Here is a 20616-nt window from a genome sequence, read left to right as displayed (position 1 = left end):
AACAAAAGTTGTTGACTAATCTTTTGATTAGTTTACAACAATCTGCAGGATCAAGTTAAAATATATAATACGTGTTGAATATTAAAAAAAAAAATATTAATTTTTCTTTAAAATTAACGAAAAAAATATTAATTTCAGTTTGCAACAGGTTTTCGACTAATTCAATACCCCCCAGAGCACCATTAATGCTGTAATTTTCTCCTCAGACCCAAGGATCTGTATGGTTGGCCGGAATAGGTTTGGCTCTGTATTGCTTTGGAAATCTATAACCTAGATGCAGTACCACCATAGATTAAATATAACTCAAGTCGACCTCCTATCACTTTGTTAATTCAAATTCTTTTTCGTGTGTAGTTCACGTTGGTGACACTGGATGTTAGTTTTGACGTACGGTACTTTTGTTTCTATTATTTTTAGGTTAGTTCTATGATGTGTTTTAATTTCTTGTAATATAACCAGGAGACGACCTATTGTTTATGATTATATCGTTTTATTTAGGATAAACTAAGTTTATATAACAAGAATTGTTTTCAGCTAATCCATCATGATGACGAATCTACTAAAGGAGTATGTTTAATCTATGGTATCACGTACTGTATGGAGTTCATGTTTTTGGGCCTGAAATTGGAATCAATGGCCATGTTTTTTGCAAGAATGCTCAGTGGATTGAGTTGTTTTGTTTCAGTCCCACAAACATGAGCATTTACTAAAAGCATACGATTGCTAAAAGTGTTTAACACGGCATTTTGTTAAGGCTAAATGGGTAAATTCTTCAAAAAACTTGCAATGATAAAATTCCGAAAAGGAGTGGTATTCAAGCAATTCACTTAGGCCTATGAACATGATAACTTTGACCAGACTAGGGGGCGGAAAATTATTTGGGCCTAGGGGCGCCGAAATGCTAAATCCGGCCCTGTTTTCTATACTACTTTGTACTCTGAGGCTCATTTTATATCCCTAAAATTTTACACTGCTACGTCTGCTACCACAATGGTTTGTAAAGTTTTTTGAAACATTACTTGTTCAAGTTTTTTGAAGTCATAACATTTCATTATGAATTGGTAGAAGTTTTAGAAATTTTGTATATATGTAAAACTAGCTATGTTTTGTTAATGCAAGTTTATAAATACTGAATTGAATGTTAATGCAGTGTAGTATAATAATTTGTAGATTTTTAAAAATAGTACAGAAATTGATTTCTAAAAAAAAATAGTTGGGAAATCTATGTTAAGCAGTTGGGAAATTTGAGGCTTCTCCCCCCCCCCTGGAATTTAACCAAGCAACGCCACTGTCTAAAGTACAGAGGATACACGCTTTAGAGACAAATGTGAGCTTTCAGCTCTGGTATGTTGAGCTGGAAATATACTTGTGACGAGCAAGGAAGAGCCCAAACGGCGAGTAGAAAGAAATACCTATTACACAGGGCACAGAGGGTCATCCTCCACCCTGAGTTTTTAGTATTTGAAAGAGGGAGGGGTGGTGTTGAACTTTACACTAGACACCAGCACTTCTAGACACCACTTAAGTGTACCATGAAGTGTATCTTCTTTTCCTTACTTCTCTGCGTTTTATGTATTGTGTAAAATGAATGGTGTTTTGCCATAAAAAAATTAATCTTGACTACCCTAAATATTTTTTGTTTTTCACTCTTGTGTTTTCCGCATTGCCTGGTTTTGTACAGATATTTTCACTATCAAGATTCCGCACCTCAAGACAAAACTGCAGATTCTTTCTGTATCCTAGCATGTTAAGAAACTTGTATTTCCACAGTCAACAATATAAATTATTGAAAATTCCTTAAACGACAATGAATATTAAATAAATAATAGGTAATTTTGGAGGAAACCCTATATGGTTTCTTAAAGGTAAACTTAAATTTTTGCGATAAAATGTCCTTAACCTGGTAAAAAAGTCTTATCAGCCGAAGGTTACTAGGTTTAATTAGCTAGTTACCTGGTGTTGAAGTCTGAATTGATAAGGGGTCCTGTCATTGGTTACCATCCTGCAATGGGGGGGGGGGGGGGAGAGAGAGGAGGTACTATGCTTTGAGTGGGAGAGGGACTACAGTGGCTTCTCAACTTTACTAAAGACAGGTAACACCTGCATTATTTGGTACACCTGTACAGGTATTGGGAATAAATTTAATTTGTGTCTCTCACTAATATAGAAATTTAAAAAAAATTAAATGTGTTAGAAGATAATATATTTTTTACATTTTAACTATCAGTAGACTTTAAACTGTGATATTTGTGTTATTTATAAAATAGAATCTACAGGTCAGTCAATATGTGACATACAGTGATGGGAATTTATTTATTTAGTAGAAAGTAAGTGAATTTAATGTTATCGATATACTGTTTGATAAAAATTGTCAAATTGTATTGTGAGAATAAATATTTCCATTGCTGCAGCTCTAATAAAAATTCTACAAAAACGATCTGGAAATATTTTTGAAAGTTAGGTAATTACGTTCTTAGCAGTCCTTAAAAACATTCTGTCCAAATTTATGGAAGTAATACTTTAACTTTCATTTCCTATGGTATATATATTTTTGAAATTCTTATAATTGTTTCAATCTCATCGCTGTTGATGCTGTGCTTTGCCAGAAAAGCTATGCATGTTCAGTTAGAAAGGCTGCTAATTGAATTCCAAACCACATTCGCACCAGATGAATATTTAAACATAAATTCAGTTCATATTCTCGAAACTGAACGAAGATGTGAAGAAGTAGGCATATTTAATAAACCACTACACTTTGTATTTTCCAAAAACATATTTTTACACTTGATCTATTGATCTATTGATACTACCGGTATCAATATTGGAACAAATGATACCTAGGTATTCTTCTGAAGATGGCTGAAGAATTTTCAATATATATTAAGTTCACGTTTTTTGAGATAGGTTTTATTTGACTTGGCATAAACCTTCCATTAATGCATTAATTTACGTTAAGAGTGTTGGGGACAATAACACCTATCTATCTTTGTATAATTGTTCTTAACATTGGGAAAAATTTGCAAAAAAATATAATATTTTACCAAATTATTTATATGAGCATTTTTTATGATTTTTTACACATCTTAATTGAAAATCCAACATGTCACTATATGTTTACTATCAAAACTAATTTAGCTTAAAAACACAAATATGAGCGAAGCAAGCCTTGATTCCTTGATTGCATTTTTAACTTCTCCATTGTTATGATTTATCACACAATAAACATATTTGAGGCAAGTAGAGTATACCATTACTCTATGTAATATCACTTAAAGTCGCACAATAGGTTGTATAACTATTAAACTTACATGAGCTAAATATGTAAATAAGGAAAGGAAGTTGAAAAGGCCAACAATGCAATTAAGAAACAGCTGATCGGGTAATACTGTAATATAGTTTCTGGTGGTTTGGTTTAAAAATTTAATTTTATCAAGAACTTGTTGGTTTATAATTTTACTTAAATTTTATTAACATCTTAAATTGCAGCCTGCCAATGGAAATCATTTTTTTTTTATTTGACCAATACAAGAGCACAAGAGAATCAGGAAAGCGATTTTCCTTAACATACCAATAAAATTTACCAAAAAATATTATTCATTTTCAAAAACTCATTCATGGTAATTAATAATTATAAAATACGTAAATGAGGAGTATGTGGTATTGTCAATCAAAACGTGGGAATTGAAAACAATACAACGGGATAACACATGGGATAGGTATTCATATACTACACCAGGGATAAAACGGGATTTCTAAGAGTGAAAAGGGAAATTGAAATGGGAAGAACTACAATACAATTATGGCCATATTCATTTATTCCTTACCTCACATAAGTGGTTAAAAACCAAAACAAACTATAGACCAAACAATTGTATCTGGGGTCCCAATAAGTCAATTTCAATATCCTTCATTCGTTCATTTATAATTATTTTAAAAAATGCTAGGATGAGTACAGTCTGATTATCCAAACGAGGGATTAGCAAAGCATACAAGGGATAAAACGTGGTTTCAGACGGGATTTATTCCCCAAAGGGAATTTTACGCATGAATAGCACGATGATTAGAAGCACTACGCTTACAATTTTCACATCCTGTCCAGATTGGTTAATTAAACAAATTACAAACCCAGCAGTTTTACCACAAACTTATACCATTTTTTTTTACAAATTTACCTAAATACGGTCCGATTACCAAAACGTGGGATTCCAAATCATACAACGGGAATTATATCCCACACTAGGATAAAACGGGATTTCTACGAGTAAAACGGGATATTTCTAGAAGCACTGCATTCACTCTACGTTCTCATTCATACGCTGCCTACAGTACTGAGTAGTGGTAGATGACGAAACTCGCTCAGTCTCGCACTCTATCCCAATACGATTGCACGTGTTTTCAATCCCCTCGTCGCTACCCCTATCAAATGAACCCTTTCAATGTGCGCTACCAACTAACTCCTTCCTCGTGCCGGTTTTTCTCACCAGTTATGTGTTCGTGATAGTGTTTTTTTTAACTTTGGACTTTGTTGGGAATCATGACTCTACCTGAAAATGAAGTGAGTAGTTTTTGTTGTTGTTGATTAGTGTAATTTAGTGATAATTGTTGAAAATTTATTTTTGGTTGTTTAACCAAGTAAAACTTTTGTTATTGCACATAATGGTTTTAGCCTATTATACTGAAAATATACCAGTAAATTATATGTTTTGCAGTTTAAAAGTTATACTGTACCTCAGACATTGCTAACTACGTCAATCACAGAGAATAAATACGTTTAGACTTATACAAGGTAAAAATAAAATGATAGATTGCCGAAAATGAAAAAAAGCTGTAGTTTTTCCGCCTACGTATTTACTTCTACAGTTAACTAATTTTAAAAACCTCTAATTATTATTGAAAAATATTTTTGAAGCTCGTATAATATACGAATACTGTACTTATCTCTCGCTCAGTTTCATTCTGGATTCCCCGCAAAAAAATATAGGTACACCCAGTAAGAAAAACTGTAAGATTAATGTATTCAATACTACTCTGCTTCTGGGTCTAATTAATTTTATTCCGGTTGATGTAAAATCCGTTTCATTATCTAATCAAATGTGGGTCAGGTTGTTCCTAATTTTTCTAACAGTACGAAATTATTGCAGATGCATCACAATACCTCAAGAGATATTAGTCAGGTGTTGACGATTACATATGAGAACACAAACACGACATCGTTATTTCAAACTTTGTATTTTTATCCAACACCTATAGCGTTTCATCAATGCATTATTCCATTTAAATGTGGGTGATTTTGACAACAAATATTTTATTTTAGATTGTAATTAATTTATGTATATTTTTTCTGAAAGAGACTTTGTGAACGAATTTAAATTGCAAAAGAAGTCCTTTTCGTTAGAAGTGGACAGTGCTGGGCATTTCTCAATAAAAGTTAATAGTTTTTTTTATTCCATGTTAATTGTTTTGTTACCCAAGTAGTTATGCTTGCCTTTAAATGTGGAGGTCGCTGGTTAGATCCCAAGCATTGGTCGATTGTGGAACCAGATATTATTTATCATTCTATAAATTTATTAATTATTCCATCCAAGAAAATATTATTGGATTGATGACATACTAACGAGACCAGGAGTTTGTCAGACCTCTTAAAAATACATAAAAACCCCAACGTCGCAAAAAACACAAGAAAAAATAATCACCATGCTTAAAGGGGTTTATATTTTATCCCCCCCACCGTCCACATATTTAATTTTTATATACACTATACTCTGTACAACAATTAATTTTAGTAAATTATCTTTGCTAAATGCTGTAAATTTGACTGAGAATAGAAAATACAGGTAAAACAACACTTATCGAGTTGGAAATAACGTCTAAAAATTTCGTCAGCCGGTAAACCGAGTCTTGTACGAATATAGCGATCGATGTCTACAGACTCGTCGAGACGGGTGGCAAGTTATGTGATCTGTCCAATAAACGAATCCTTGACCTAGCATCTACACGCATGTGCGTCGTGCGTATCTCAGCTGACAGCGTAGCTTACTAAAACAGCTGATCTCAGCGTCAGCTGTTTTGAACAACGCAAATCAACTATGTCGCTATGTGGTTCCGATGTGGTTCCCAGCTGTTGCTTGTCGTGTTTTAAATGTTCTTTCAGATATTTTTTTATCGATATAGATAAAGTAGGCTAATTTAAAGATTCAAAATAGGAAAACATCGATACGAAACCCCCCCCCCCCCACAATGCCACGTACCCTAAAATGAGAGAAATTACAGTATTTAGAGAACTTCAAAGCACTTAAATGTACCGTAGTGTTACACAAACATAAACAAATCTACGGATTCTACAGTACCGGTATATACGTCTACGTTCAACTTCTAAAGTCAATTAAGTAGATAGATAGATATATGTACATGCAGGTAACGTATTGACTGTTGTATTCACAGTGTTACAATGTATACACAATGCTAGTCACGAAATAACAAAAAATATAAACATAACATCAAAACAAATGGAAGAAATTACAATCACATGTTTTATTTACAGCGTGGGGTGAAAATAGAGAAGTCTGTACATTACATTTGGTCGAGTTTTCGACCACTGGACGATCACTAGTTCTAATAATTGTAAAACTAGTAATTTCCAGCTTAGTTCAATAAACTAGTTAGTTCTCCATCTGATAAATTCGCATGAATTATCTTACGTTTCTTTAGTCATGTGACCTTTTTCAGGTAAGCTTATTTTACTTATTGTTGTTTGATTATTTTTTATTGGCTTGGCTTGTTGTCTCCAGCAGACTATGTGCTTTCCCCCTTCGTGAAATCTTAAGCCTGTTTTTCGTGTGTTTTCTGCACCAAAATGGTATTTTTCAAGTTTTGAAAATGAACTGTCCAAACCGCATTTTCATGTGTATCCTAAATATTCAATGGTAAGACCAAAAACCCTCTAGGTGAAATATGTTCTATTTATTCCTCGTGACCGTTTTTCAAACAAACAATTCACATTCCGCACAGACCCTAACCCCATTCTTAACCAGTTGCCCGATTGCGAAACCCATTATTACTGGCTGCAGGTAACCGTCCACCACAGCTGGAGTTTTTGCAATCTAGTTCAGTCTGGTTTTGTTTTAAGTTTGCGAGATAAAAAGGTTGGCCTATGCCTAAAGGGACTGGAGTAAACGTATACGGTCTTTGTTTAGCTTTATTGTAAAATCAAAAGGCTTTATATACGGATTTCTTGCACCCATGATAAAGAAGTTTATAATATAAAATGACTAACATTGTTACCGATTTAATCTATTTATTACCTATAGGCCTATCACAAAAAAATAATATTTTAAAACCACATGTAAAATTTTGAATCAGATTTTATGGGCATTTTAACATTTTAAATGGGTGTACTGAATGTTAAAGGTAAAATAGCAACTGCTCGGGAGGAGCTGGCTTAGTAGTAATGTGAGGGACTTGGTTCCCCAAGACCCCGGGTTCAAATCCTGCCAATCACTAATGGATTTTTTTAAAGTCATAATGACGCAACCCTAGGGCCTAGCTTAATATTTAAAACGGTTTCGGGCTAAAGCTTAAGAGTCTTCATCAGTGGTAGCCATATTGGATTTTAGGCCCATAAGATCAATGTTAACTTTGTAACAGAATTTCTAAAAAAACCTGTTGTGATAAAATAATGATTGAGGTGTTAAAATTAAGGTTTAATGGTCCTCTAGGGAGTCAAGATTTTATTTGTGTCATTTTCCCTCCACTTAATAAGTTAATGGTCATTAATTAAGTCTTTAATTAAATAATTTATTAAAAGACAACAACAAATATTTGAAATATAATTACCTCATTTCCTCGTACTCTATGTTATAAACCAAATTATAAATTTTCAAAACTATATATTTATAAATAACACTGGCATGCTGCTTCAAACAATGGTATGATCTGTCAAATTTAATATATTGCTCTTTATGGGAATAAATCCCAATATGGCTACCACTGATGAAGACTCAACGTCCTAGGTTGCAAAGGCGTGACATAAAAAAGTGTCAAAAATACAATTTTAGAAGAATAACTCCCAACAACAGAAATGCAGTCTTACCACGTACAAAACACCAAAGTCTATACACTCAACCATCAGAGGTTGCATTCATTCATTATTTATTTTACATCTTACCAGTTTTCACCAAGAGTCTAATTGTCAGAAAGCTTTGCTGAATCTCTTAGTCAGTTTCGTTAGGTTCAGTGGTCAAGATGCAGAGACGAAACATAGTGAGTAATCAGGAATATATACAGAGTATTTGAGTGTGTACAAGATTATGATGTTGGATATAAGTATTGAGTGTACAGGGTGAATATAAATAGATTTAGTACAGTGTGATATATGTATGGGGAGCATTAAGTGTGGGTTGAGTAGGCCTATAGAAAGTGTTGAACACAGGGGATATTGAGTAAGCAATGTGTTAAATATATCGAGGATTTAGTCCCTATACAGGGTGTAAGTTGAATGGAGTATTAATACACTTAGTACATATGTAGAGTGCTAAATATAAGTACTAAGACTTAATACTGTGTATAGACAGATTATTAAATATATTAAAAACACTGAATATACTTAGTATACAGAGTAATATAGGATACACATTAAATAATGAAGTATTGAATACACAGGACTAGACTAATTGATATAAAACTTGAAATATACAAAACTGAATTTTGTACAGATTAATCAAAATTAAAAAATATATATGAAATTGGAAATTACATAATCTACCTGTACCCAACTCTTCAAAAATGTAGTCGACCATTTTATTCATCTAAAGTTGTATAGTTCTATATAAAATTATACCTTTAAATTATTACAACTGAATTAATTTACCAATCAGGAAAATTGATGAGTTTTGGAGTTCATTAGAACTAACTGTGTTGATATAATGCATTTTGACCCCTGAAATGTTAGCTTGACATTCAGATAAAGGTTCCCTTGATAGCTTAATAAAGATAACAGTCTATTGACTCCTATGGAATAATTAAATTAGCATTCATTTACCATGTTTAACCAAACTACTGTCTGTGGTCTCAGTACTATGCTAAACCAGTTAGTTAGTAGGTACTGTAGGTTTGAACCAAAATATACAGTTTTGTTATCTAAATGAAAAGATGTATGAAAAACTGAAACTCTAGTTTGTCTTTCAATACACCTGTCTAGAAACAGCTGATCTACTATGTCAGCTAAACATATTATTAAACCAACATTGAAACAGCTGATATAATATCATAAAGAGTATGACACTAACAATATGAAACAACTATAATTTAGTGGTGTGGCTTGGATATTTTGAAATTTATCACATATGTTTGGAGTAAAATACTCCCGCCACAGTAAACCTAACAATGTAAACTAAGCGAATTTCCATTTTCCTGTTTTATTCACACAGATCACTAAATAAATTTTAAAATAGTGGTGATTCTAGGACCTGGTCAAGAGAGGGCTAAGGGGGTGTTCCACACCAGAAGGGGGGTCCGGGGTTCCTCTCCCGAAAGATTTACTACTTTCAAAGCCGTTTGGTGACTTTTAAAAGCAATTTTTAACTGTGCCCAAAAACATCCGTTACGTTTTTATGATGTATGCTTAAATTTTTATTTCCATGGTCCAATGGGGGAGGGGTTAGCCCCTACCCCCTCCCCCCCTTGGAACAGCCACTGTGTGAAAACAGTTTTATGAAACTAAAATTAAATACCGGTAATTTCCAATCCAAAACACACTCAAATAAAACAAAACCCATAACAGAGACAATGTTAAGAGTCAACAGTGCTAACTAGTGTTTGTATTGTCGTCAATCTGCGCAAATTAGAACAGGTGTGTGATTCTGCGATCTTCGCAGACACTACGCATTGAGACTGGTCGAGACTTCTGAATGTATAATAATCACTGAAGTAATGGCTTAGAAGAGGTTCTCGAGAAAGTGTTGTATGCAGCTGTATTGGAATTGTGTATTTTATCTTGATTATCTTGATTATCTTGTTCTTAGACTTCCCAAGATCCTGGGCCTCCACCTGATGAACAGGACAAGCTCCTTATGGAACCCCAGAATATCAGTGAGTTTGTTTTTTTTGCAATTAATTTTGTTTGAGTGTCAACATTTAGTTGCACCAAAGTTTATCTCAAAAGTTGGAAAGCTTTCACACAAGTTCTTTATACAAAAGTGGTTTGATTTCCAATTAATGAATCGTATGAAATGCATACTCTGAAGATTTTCCTAATAGTTTAAGCCACAATTATTGCACATGAATAGTTTATCTACATGAAACAACTTAAAAATGTTTACCTTATTTTTGACCATGTATATACCTCCACTGAAATTATTAGTCTATTACAAGTTTACAGCAACATGTTTACCCTTGTTTAAAACGTCTTTTTAAAAACTGGAGTTTACAAAAAATTGTTCAAACTTTCCATTTTATGTATAGGTAGATGCTTTATTGTTGTTTACAACTTTTTCTTGCTGTTTTTCTTATTTTAAAACTAATTTCACTATATAAACAATGGTATAGGTTTTCTTTTGTTATGTAACCAAACAGTAAAGCACAAATTTGTTAGATAGCTTGAAAATGGGGAAAACATATTGACATGAACAATTGTTGGACTACCATAATGAAACATAACAATTTTCTTCAGATTTTCCAATATCATGTGCCAGTCTACTACATGTACCATCATTCAAATTTAATGATGCCATTTTTCAGTGGAGCAAAAGCCTTAACATTTTTATAGTCTATGCACTTATTCAGTCGTTAACCATAAACAATCAAACACATGGGTAAACATAACCTCCCTCAAAACTTGCTAACATACACAACTAAGATGTGCCTGGGTGGAGATGTCCTCAGAAGTCAAGAAGAAGGGGAGACGCCTCAGAAGAAGATACCTCCTCTGTCTCAGGACATCAAGGGGAAGGATGTGGCAGGATCACAGGACATCAATCTCAAAAGAGAACTTGGCTTGTTCAGCGCAGTCAGCCTCATCATTAGTGTTATGATAGGTGAGACACAAATTATTGTTTTGGTTACCTTCCAAGTGGCAAGAACTTGAAATTTATTTTGTGTTAGTGTTCTTGCTGATATTCTTATACACAAACTAAGTTTAGGTACGGAAAAAGGGAACTCAAAAACTTACAAATAGTTTTTGGAAAGAACAGTTGGCATGGGAATACATCATGGAAACATCATGGGGATATACAACTTACACCTAAGAAAGAAGTTTCAGGCAGTTAATAGACCTTTCTGAATAAGCCTTCTTTGGAAGGAGAAATATCACATTTATTTTGTTGTGAACCTCCAGTGACGTAGCCAGGGTTGGGGTGCTGGGGGTCCGAACCCCCCTTCTGGGGGTTCCCTTCTGGTCCTAAATATAATATTTTGTTGTTAAATTAAACGTAAAATTATATAATAATAATTATATAAATAATATAATAATACTGTGTTGACGTTGGCGTTGATTATTTTCAATGCTAGGAGAGCTAAAAGAGACCATTTTAGGGCCTATATTCGTAAAGTTTTCCCGGACCCCCCTTCTACTTGGGCCCGGTCAGTCGACCCCCCATTTTGAAATCCTGGCTACAGCACTGGAACTTCTGGTGCTAACTGGCTGTAACATCTTGTCATGGGTAAGTTAGTCCATTCCTTTTGAACACCAAAAACCTGTACCAGAAAAAAGTAATAATCAAAGTTCTACTTATACAAGTACCGGTAGCTTAACTAACAGCTGATAGCTATACTTTAAATCAACATAGAGTTAAGTTTACTATGTTTGGACTCTGGGTTAGTGTGTTAAGCGTGGTGGAACGTTAGATATCTGTAGAATGAGGGTTCAACTCGCGCCAAGATTAGGTCTAGTGTGCAACTCTTCAGCTGAGCTTGGTGGCAGATGCACACCTAAAATAAACAGCTGATCTAGTAGTGGATTTTGATAGAATGTGTGGATTTAATGAGATTTGCACCTCAAGCAGGTATTTTGCCACTCTTTCTTGTCCTTACTGTATACTTCACCCAATGTGGTTTGATAATAATTATAGTTGTAGATTCTCTTCTGTTTATTTAGCGCAAATATTGTGATAAATCTACTGTATTTACAATTAATAACCATCTTTTAACCATTGTTCTGCAGGTTCTGGTATCTTCGTATCACCCTCCAGCGCTCTTCAGAGGTCAGGATCTGTAGGTGAAGCTCTCGTTGTCTGGGCTGCCTGTGGAGGCATCTCTCTTTTAGGTAAAAATAAAAATGTACTTGCTTATTCATTTAATTTTAATTTTGAAGTTACTAAGTATTCAAATGTGGTGGATTTAAATCGGCTAAATTTTTTTCAATGTGGTAACTGTATAATCAACTCAGACGCAGTAACGTTAAGCTTTCCTTCGGTGGAATGGATTTTACTGAGCCTGATTCTAAGGGTCGTAGGATTTTTATGTAAACCTCAACTGTCACTTTTATGATATATATGTGGACTTCCCATACTTATGTTAACACTGTCGCTGGTTTTTTTAATAGACATAGCCGAACTGAGCCACCGACAGAATTTCCTGATGTTGAATAATGATTTTGGTCCTTTTAAATTGAAAGGACAGTGTATTGTAAACTAAAGCATCAGTTGTCACATCAAATAACATATAGCCTAGTATCAAAAACTAAGATAGAAAATAGAATAGTTAATTTCGCTAGTTGATGAAGTTCAGTTTGTTACGTAAAGTTAAAACATTTGATCTATTTCCACTCGATTTGCCTCTATATCCAAGTCTACTCTTCGTGGCTCTTTCTTCTAATTTTCGCTACTACAGTATCTCTTTCTCTCACTTTTCTACAGGTGCTCTTGCATTTGCCGAGCTTGGTATTGTAGTTCCTCAGTCAGGAGCTGAGTACTCGTATTTCCGAGCTGCATTCTCCCCCCTTCACAAGTTCGCAGGTCCGCTGCCGAGTTTCCTCTACGTTTGGGTGGTCGTGCTGATCTTACGACCTGCTGAGGTAGCCATTATTGTTCTCACATTCGCTGAGTATGTTTACGACCCGATCGCTACCTCTATAGACGCAGATCTTACTCACACTGATCAGGAACTGCTGAAGAAACTCATCGGTACTCTTGCATTGGGTAAGTGATTATTCAAAATTTTAACTGAATCATCTTGATTGTTACACACAAGTATATCTGTTTGAGAATAGTTTATAAACATTTTCTCTATAAAATGCTGAAAAATGTCAGAAACTTTGGTCGTTTGAAACTGGACCCAGCTGTCCTATTGGGCTTTTAATAAATGATCCTGACTGAAGAAACAGCTGGTTTTAGACAGTAACTAAGCTACACAAGGCATCTCGTTTCAATCAAAACTTATACCTTACTCAATTTAAGTTAAAATACACCCAATCGCATCCTCATCTCAATTGATAGTATAATGAAATATGCTTCTATCTGGTTTATGTCAAAAAGTATTTTGTTGTCTTACTATTTTTACTACCGTTGGCTTAAAATTGGTTATAGTTTAACCAATTTTGGAACTATTCCAATTAAACACAGCTACTGTTTGTCCTTCGATAGTAAGATGAGTGAACTCAAGCTCTAATCCACCCTAAAAAAAATAAAGACACAATTAGTCAACAATATCACATTGAAAAATAGAATCACGAACATGAAACACACGTCAAACTTAGCACAATAGCTTGATAGAAGTCTACTAGTAGAAGTCGATGATAGAGAGTATAAAATCCAAATCAATATGTTACGAGTATTATAATAGAATTTGTAATATTTTTAATAGACTTTGTTTATTTAATTTGTATTTTTCAGGTGCAATCACATTTGTCAATTTCAAGAGTGTGAAGCTTTTTGTTCAGATGAATAATATATTTTCATCCTTCAAGATTTTAGTTTGTATCATAGTTATCGGAGGAGGCATTTACAATTTGAGTTTAGGTAAGATACATAAACATCTCTTTCTGTTTCTTCTAACTTAATTAATTGAAAATCAAGAAGGGGTTAACCTTCTTACACAAAAATATTTTAATTTTTATATATTTACTAGCAGAGTACTCGTCCTTTGTAAAGACAGTTATAAGTATAAAGTAAGATTAAAAATGTATAACATTTTATAAGTTACAGAACATTATATTTTAAATTTGTTTATATGGATGAGTGTAGTTATTAGTGTGGATTCCTTTTGGTACAGCTTAATTACTACTATATGTTTATATTTTTGGGGGTTTTTAGAATGTGTAGAATGTATCTTGAAAAAATTGTATTATTTTAAATTTGAGTTCCCCAGTGTGTTCAAAAGCAATAATGATTCATTTAAGAAAGCTATACATCAAATATGTCAAATCTGTTGACTATCTGTGGAGTGAAGATGATAAAATATTAGGAAATTAAAATAAGTTGTTTTGTTTTCCAGGAAATGTAGAAAATCTGAGTTCAGGATTTGAAGGCTCAAAGACTGGAATAAAAGACATTATTTTAGCAGTATACAGTGGGTTGTGGGCTTATGACGGTTGGTAAGTGATTAACAACAGTTTATTTGGTATTTCATATTTTGAGATTTCATTTTGGCTTATGAACTTTGGTCAAGTTAAGTAGGAATTTAACTAGAAATAAGGAAGTACTTAAGTAAAGTAAAGAAAGAAAGTAAAGAGGTACTAAAAGTAAAGGAATTTCGCTATATGAAACTATGTGTTTTTGGAACTATTTGTTTTGGGGAAATTGCAGTATGTCTGGGTAAATTAATGTAAAGTCTATTAAAATTGCTATTGGATGTGAAGGAGATAACATTCCTGTTTTTAATGTTTTCTGTAACTCTGATTTCAGGTCTTCAGTGGTAATAGTGTCAGAAGAAGTGAAGAAGCCTAATAGGTAAATTATATTTTAGCTGTACAAAATTAAAATACTTTTGATGCCCCTGGGTTAAACAAATCTGGGCTTAAAATTTTTTAAAGGGTTTTTAGGAATAATAATGCTTTTTGTTACATTTTTAATTTGTTTGAATGCAAGATTCTAAATGACTAAATCAATGCTCAAATTTGTGTTACAAATAACAAGATAATTACCATAGCTGTGTTTTTACCCCACTATAACTTGTTGCATGCCATTACACATTTCCCATCTATGATGCCAAACTTTGCTAGAAAATTTTCTAAATCACCTAATATTTTTATAGATTTTCTGCCAGATTTGATTAGTTTTGAATGACAATGATGCATCATTTTTAACGTGAAAGATAAGTGATGAGTATTCAATGAATGAGAAGAAAACTTTAAATTTTACCAAGATCAGCTGTTCCCATAGCCAGGAACGATTTGTTAAAAGTCCAATAAGGGCACTATGGTTTGAACCATCAAAAAGCTACTGACTTTTCCCAGGATTGGACCATTGAACTTCTAATTACTAGGCAAGCACTATGACCACTCCACCCAGCAATGAACCTTTGTGCGGTTGTAAATAATGGAACAGCATAAGAATATAGTACAATTAGCACATTCTACGCAGTCAAGCATAGCTTTTGCACACAAAGAATACAGTAAACTCTTCAGCTTCTGAAAAGGCTTGCCAAATGGAGTCTAGGTTGTTTATCTGGATGAACCGATAATGGTAAGATTGGTTACAAGAATTCTACCGTAAAGTTTCTTTTTTTTCAGGAACATTCCGTTGAGTATTGTCATCGGAGTTCCTCTAGTAACGTGCTTGTACACCATGATGAACATAGCGTACATGTCTGTCCTTACGTTCACTGAAATGATCTCCGTACCGGCTGTGGCAGTGGTAAGTTAAAGTTAGCAACTTTTTTCACTTTTCCTATCAATCAAATCAAATCATTGACCTTAATTGGGCAAACTTCAACTAAAAGAGAGAGTTAAAGGTACTTTGTGCTGTAGCCTCCATAGGAATAATTTGAAATTTAGGAAAGACTGCCTATTGATCGACCAATATTTTTTCAGGCGTTTGGTGACAAGATTCTTGGCCCACTAAAGATCGTCATTCCAATAGGAGTAGCTCTGTCTACCTTCAGTTGTGCTATGGGAGTGCAGTTTGGTGTGTCTAGGTAAGTGTAACCCTTAACCATAATATAAAGCTAAATATAGCACAATTGAGTACTTTAAAATGTATTGAGATTTTAAAATTCAACAGTTTTGATTGTAAATGTGAAATTCATAAACAAAAAGCAGAGTCTTGCAACAACAAGTTTAGTTTGGTGAATGTTGGTTTTTGAGTTTTGATGTTGTTGAGGTTGTCATTAGACTGTGTTTTGAGTCACAAGTTTATTGAAGACTGTGTTTCATGTTTTTTGAAGATTCCGTTTCATGTTGTTTATGTTGTTTTATGTTTCTTGAAGCTTGAGTCTACTATTATTTATTAGTTGAAGTCGTGAATTATGTTGTTTAAGATATTTTCTTATTGTTGGAAGTTGTATTTGGAGAGTTCATTGAAGGTTGTATTTAATATTTTTTGAAGGTTGTGATTAATTTTTGTTGAATGCTATGTTTCATTTGAAGGCTGTGTTTCAAGAGTTTGTTTGAAAGATGTGTCATGTTTTTTGAACATTATGTTTCATGCTTTTTGAGTTTCATGCTTTTTGAACATTATGTTTCATACTTTTTGATAATTGTGTTTCATGCTTTTTGACGATTGTGTTTCATGCTTTTTGACGATTGTGTTTCATATGTTTGTTGGATTTTTTTTAGTTTTGGTTTAGTTTGCTTCATGTTGTCAACGTCTATGCTTAATGTTTGTTAAAAGCTGTGTTTTGTGCTATTGAAGGTCGTTATGATTTTATAGGCTGTGTTTTGCGGCAGGCAGGGAAGGCCACATGTTGGAGTCAATTTCCTACATACATGTCCGTAGATATACTCCTGCCCCAGCTGTTGGAATGCAGGTGGGTTTGCAAAATCTTTTCTATCATTTTTGTAAACTTTTTAAAGTAGTAAATATGACAGAAAAGGACAATCTTCTTAAACTACGTGAAAGTGCTGAGAACTCAACCAAAATCCGTTCATTGCTGCCTCAAGGCCAGACACAAAATGGGTCAGGATAAAAAACAAAGATAATTATATTAGTCAACAGTTAGATGCAATAGAACAGTATTAAAATTATTATAAACAATTAGAGTCGCAAGACTAGGGTGGTTTGCTAATGCAATTAGTATGGATAGAGTTAAAATTCGGTCAAAGAGAAAAATTGACAGAAGTAGAAGAGTTGGGAGACCAACTACCAAATAGCCTTTCATAAAAGAATTCCTAATTCTGAATTTAAGACATCATTAGCAAGTAGAGAAGAAGTTTTACCTAAAAATGTTATGATGGAAAAGGTATATACACAAGGTCGCTTTTATAAATGGACCCAGTGGGCCGGGGCACAGGAGCGCAAAAAGTTTTAGGTGTTGGGGGCACAAGGAAGAGAACAACTCCCCCACAAGGTAGGTGGAGAGGCAAACACCTAGTATATACACCTAGAAGATATGATCTACTAAATCGATGATGGAACCATACAATTTTATGTAATTCATTTGTCATGTTTTTGTACATTAAAAGTGTTACCATAAAGAATGTTTTATTTTACAGGCACTGTTAACACTGTTGTTCATGGTGTCAGGGGACATTGTGAGCTTAATAGAGTTTGCCAGCTTCCTCATCTGGATGTTCTACGGTCTCGCTTTCGTAGCTCTTATAGTTCTGCGGAAAACCAAGGCTGACGCTTACAGGCCTTACAAAGTGAGTAATGGTTTGTGTTTGTGATAAAATCGGTTTTGTAATTTATAGTGTTGTATCAGTTTTTGAAACCCCTAAAAATATTTTGAATTTATTTGGGTAGTGAATATTACTACCACTGTAATTAATATTATGAGGGGGGGCAGCAAAGAATAAAATCAAAGAAATAAATCAAACGGTAGGGGGGTGAAGCACTGCAATAAATTACCTTTTCAGTTAACAATTGCCACTCCACTAGGTCATAAGCTTTGAAATTACATCTCAATCGTAAAAGTCGATTAAGTTGGACGACTGAGAAGTTACGGAGAAGCCCCCTACTGTATTAAAATAAAGAAGATAGGTAGATAATTAATTTATTTTGCTACACCAAGAAATATATTAAAAACCTATTTAAATTGCATATTTCAGGTGCCAATAATCATTCCGGTTGTGTTGGCTATACTGTCTGCCATCATAGCAGGGGTGCCAATCGTGATGGACCCAGCACCAGAATACATTGCTGCTGTATTGTTCATGCTCTTGGGAGTTGTGGTCTACTATCCACTGGTTTACAAGAGGAAAAGGCTTCCTTGTATGGGTAAGCAATATTTTTCTATAGTGTAAACTTTTTTTCCTTTAGACAAGCACACTAGCGCTTGCAGGTGAGATTCAACTAACTAATGCCCTGGACTACTCATGAGGTTTTAAATGTTAATTTGAAGGAACACACATTATTAACCCTTCATCAGTGTCTTTGATTTTAAAACACAATTGGTGACACACGGATGTTTTTCCAGGTGTTGAAACATTAGACAAACAATTTTCTATAGCCTACAAATAATAATACAAAAAGTATTAAGAGCATGATAATCAATAAAATTGTACATGAAACCAACAAAAACTCTTGCTTTACATATTTATAAAAATACATAGCAAACAAAAACAACCACCCACGGAGCCGGTCTCAGTGCTACGCGACTCTTCAGGCTTTAACTGATTAGATAGGAGCTTAGCAGGGGAGGTGTGAGATCAAAATAATGTTCAATATCGGTTCCTAGAAAGATGAACATAAGGTACTGTTACTACTAAAGCTGCTGGCTGGTGATATCACATATTTTTCTATAAAAACAAATGCGCCCAAAGGAAAGCTCTGTGGTGTCACCGATGGAGGGTTAGAACTAGCGCAATGAAGACCAGCAACTATACCACGATAAAACCACTGTTGTTAAGAATCAGAATCACCGAAAAGAACTCAATCTCAGACTCAAACGAAAAATGACAGATAATTCTTAGAAACTATCTAATGGTCACACTGACAAATCATTTACCCATAAAAATTGCCTTCTACTTACTTAGTCTATATTATTGTTATGTGTTGTAATTTTTTGAATATACACCAATCTTTATGTTTCAGATAAATTCAATTACTTTATCCAAGTTCTGATGGAAGTCGCTCCACCTACAAAAGTTCCTGACGCTTCGTAGATCTGAAACTTATTGTTTTTAACTTGATGAAACTTTCGAAACTAATTGGTGAAACGAAGAAAGATTTTGAAAAACCTAATAAGTGATATTTGCAGTATTAGGTTACAAAATTTATTACAGAATATTTTTTTAAATCTGTCTTTGAAAAATTATTGCTTTTTTCAAGTCCAAGGTAACTGGAGACAAAAACCATTAATAATTGACCGTACAGAAAAAATGTCTTGGCTTTGTATATAACATACAAAATTAATTCACATAAGTTCTAGCTATGCATAGTTAATATTACCTACGTTGCGCTTAAATTAATGCTTTAAGATAAGCTAAGTGAGCTAAAAACACAATTTCAAACATTGTTATTTAAAATATAATTTTGTAAAATGAGCTTTTTAGTTGTATTTCTATACAAATATACTTTGAGGTTTTATAAACTTCCATATATTAGTTAGTTATTTTGATTGTTATTGTTTAACAACCAATTTATTACGTTTCAAAAATGACATTACAATTTTGAGTCCCGTATGACAAATCAATCAACCAGAAAATTAACTCATACACTGTATCGTAAAAATTTTGGATTGAATTGTATGGTTACAATTTGTTGTATAAATAATATAAACATTTTTTTTTTTAAGTAAAAAGTACACAGGTACTCATTCTATTTCACATTAAATAATAGAGGGACCTAATCAGAATTTTAAAACTATATAAAATATACATAAACTTGTTTAGCAATAAATAGGTTATAAAAAATTGAAATTTAACGTATTGCATTCTATATGCTTTCCAAAAGTTTCAATATTTATTTCCAAACATGTTAGAAGTTTTGAGATTGTCAATTATTTGTACAACTAATATATTAAAATGTATTGCTTATGGCATGTAAAACATGTTTAGCACATGTTATTAATAAAGACTCGTGTAATCTTGTATACTAAAAAGTCAAATTTTAAGCATAGTGTATAGTTTTTTAATTAAAAATAAATGCCTATATTTAGGTTAATAAACGAAGAGATATAATTTAGGATATTGCTTTGTATTTTGTTAAAAATTAAACAATTTTGTATACTTTTTCCAATGTTTTCATTGCACTCATCATCCTACTAATAAGTAGGATGAGAAAGTTTGGATGTATGGATGTATGGATGTACGGATGTATGTTTGTGACAAGTGAATGCGAAAAATACTGGTCGGATTGGGCTGAAATTTGGCATGATCATAGCTCACATTCCCGATTAACATATAGGCATATTGTTATTTCAAAAATCCTTTCGGGCTCCGCCCCAGTGGCTCTGGAGTTTCCCATGTTAACCTTATGAGAAATGGAATTATTGAATCTTAACAGCTGTTTCAATTAAACAAGTTGGTTCTGTTCTATGATGTTCAATAGCATTAAAGTTACAAGGATTATCAACAGGGTGCAGCAC

General features: G+C 33.5%; 1 protein-coding gene across 1 annotated transcript; it reads left to right on the top strand.

The window, feature by feature from the left end:
- The first annotated feature begins 4398 nt into the window (after positions 1-4398).
- Positions 4399-20262, top strand: LOC128994420 (b(0,+)-type amino acid transporter 1-like). Its single transcript, XM_054418977.1, has 14 exons — positions 4399-4555; positions 10020-10086; positions 10869-11030; positions 12155-12256; positions 12849-13130; positions 13824-13949; positions 14425-14524; positions 14835-14879; positions 15662-15785; positions 15962-16065; positions 16800-16896; positions 17582-17731; positions 18137-18305; positions 19122-20262. Exons 1-14 carry the CDS (start codon positions 4535-4537, stop codon positions 19190-19192), a joined length of 1620 nt encoding a protein of 539 aa, XP_054274952.1. The 5' UTR covers positions 4399-4534; the 3' UTR covers positions 19193-20262.
- Positions 20263-20616: the final 354 nt, after the last annotated feature.

Source organism: Macrosteles quadrilineatus, unplaced genomic scaffold (genome assembly GCF_028750875.1).
Source record: "Macrosteles quadrilineatus isolate MER2022 unplaced genomic scaffold, UCM_ALF_1.0 Scaffold_5__1_contigs__length_97177068, whole genome shotgun sequence".
Lineage (NCBI taxonomy): Eukaryota > Metazoa > Arthropoda > Insecta > Hemiptera > Cicadellidae > Macrosteles > Macrosteles quadrilineatus.
This window is presented reverse-complemented; position numbering and strand designations above follow the sequence as displayed.

Bases quoted from the DNA above. Each gene is read 5' to 3' on its own strand.
- LOC128994420 (XM_054418977.1), top strand. From the start codon at position 4,535: ATGACTCTACCTGAAAATGAA. The intron at 13,950-14,424 runs GTAAGATACATA...TTTGTTTTCCAG, and splicing joins CATTTACAATTTGAGTTTAG to GAAATGTAGAAAATCTGAGT. The intron at 14,525-14,834 runs GTAAGTGATTAA...CTCTGATTTCAG, and splicing joins TTGTGGGCTTATGACGGTTG to GTCTTCAGTGGTAATAGTGT.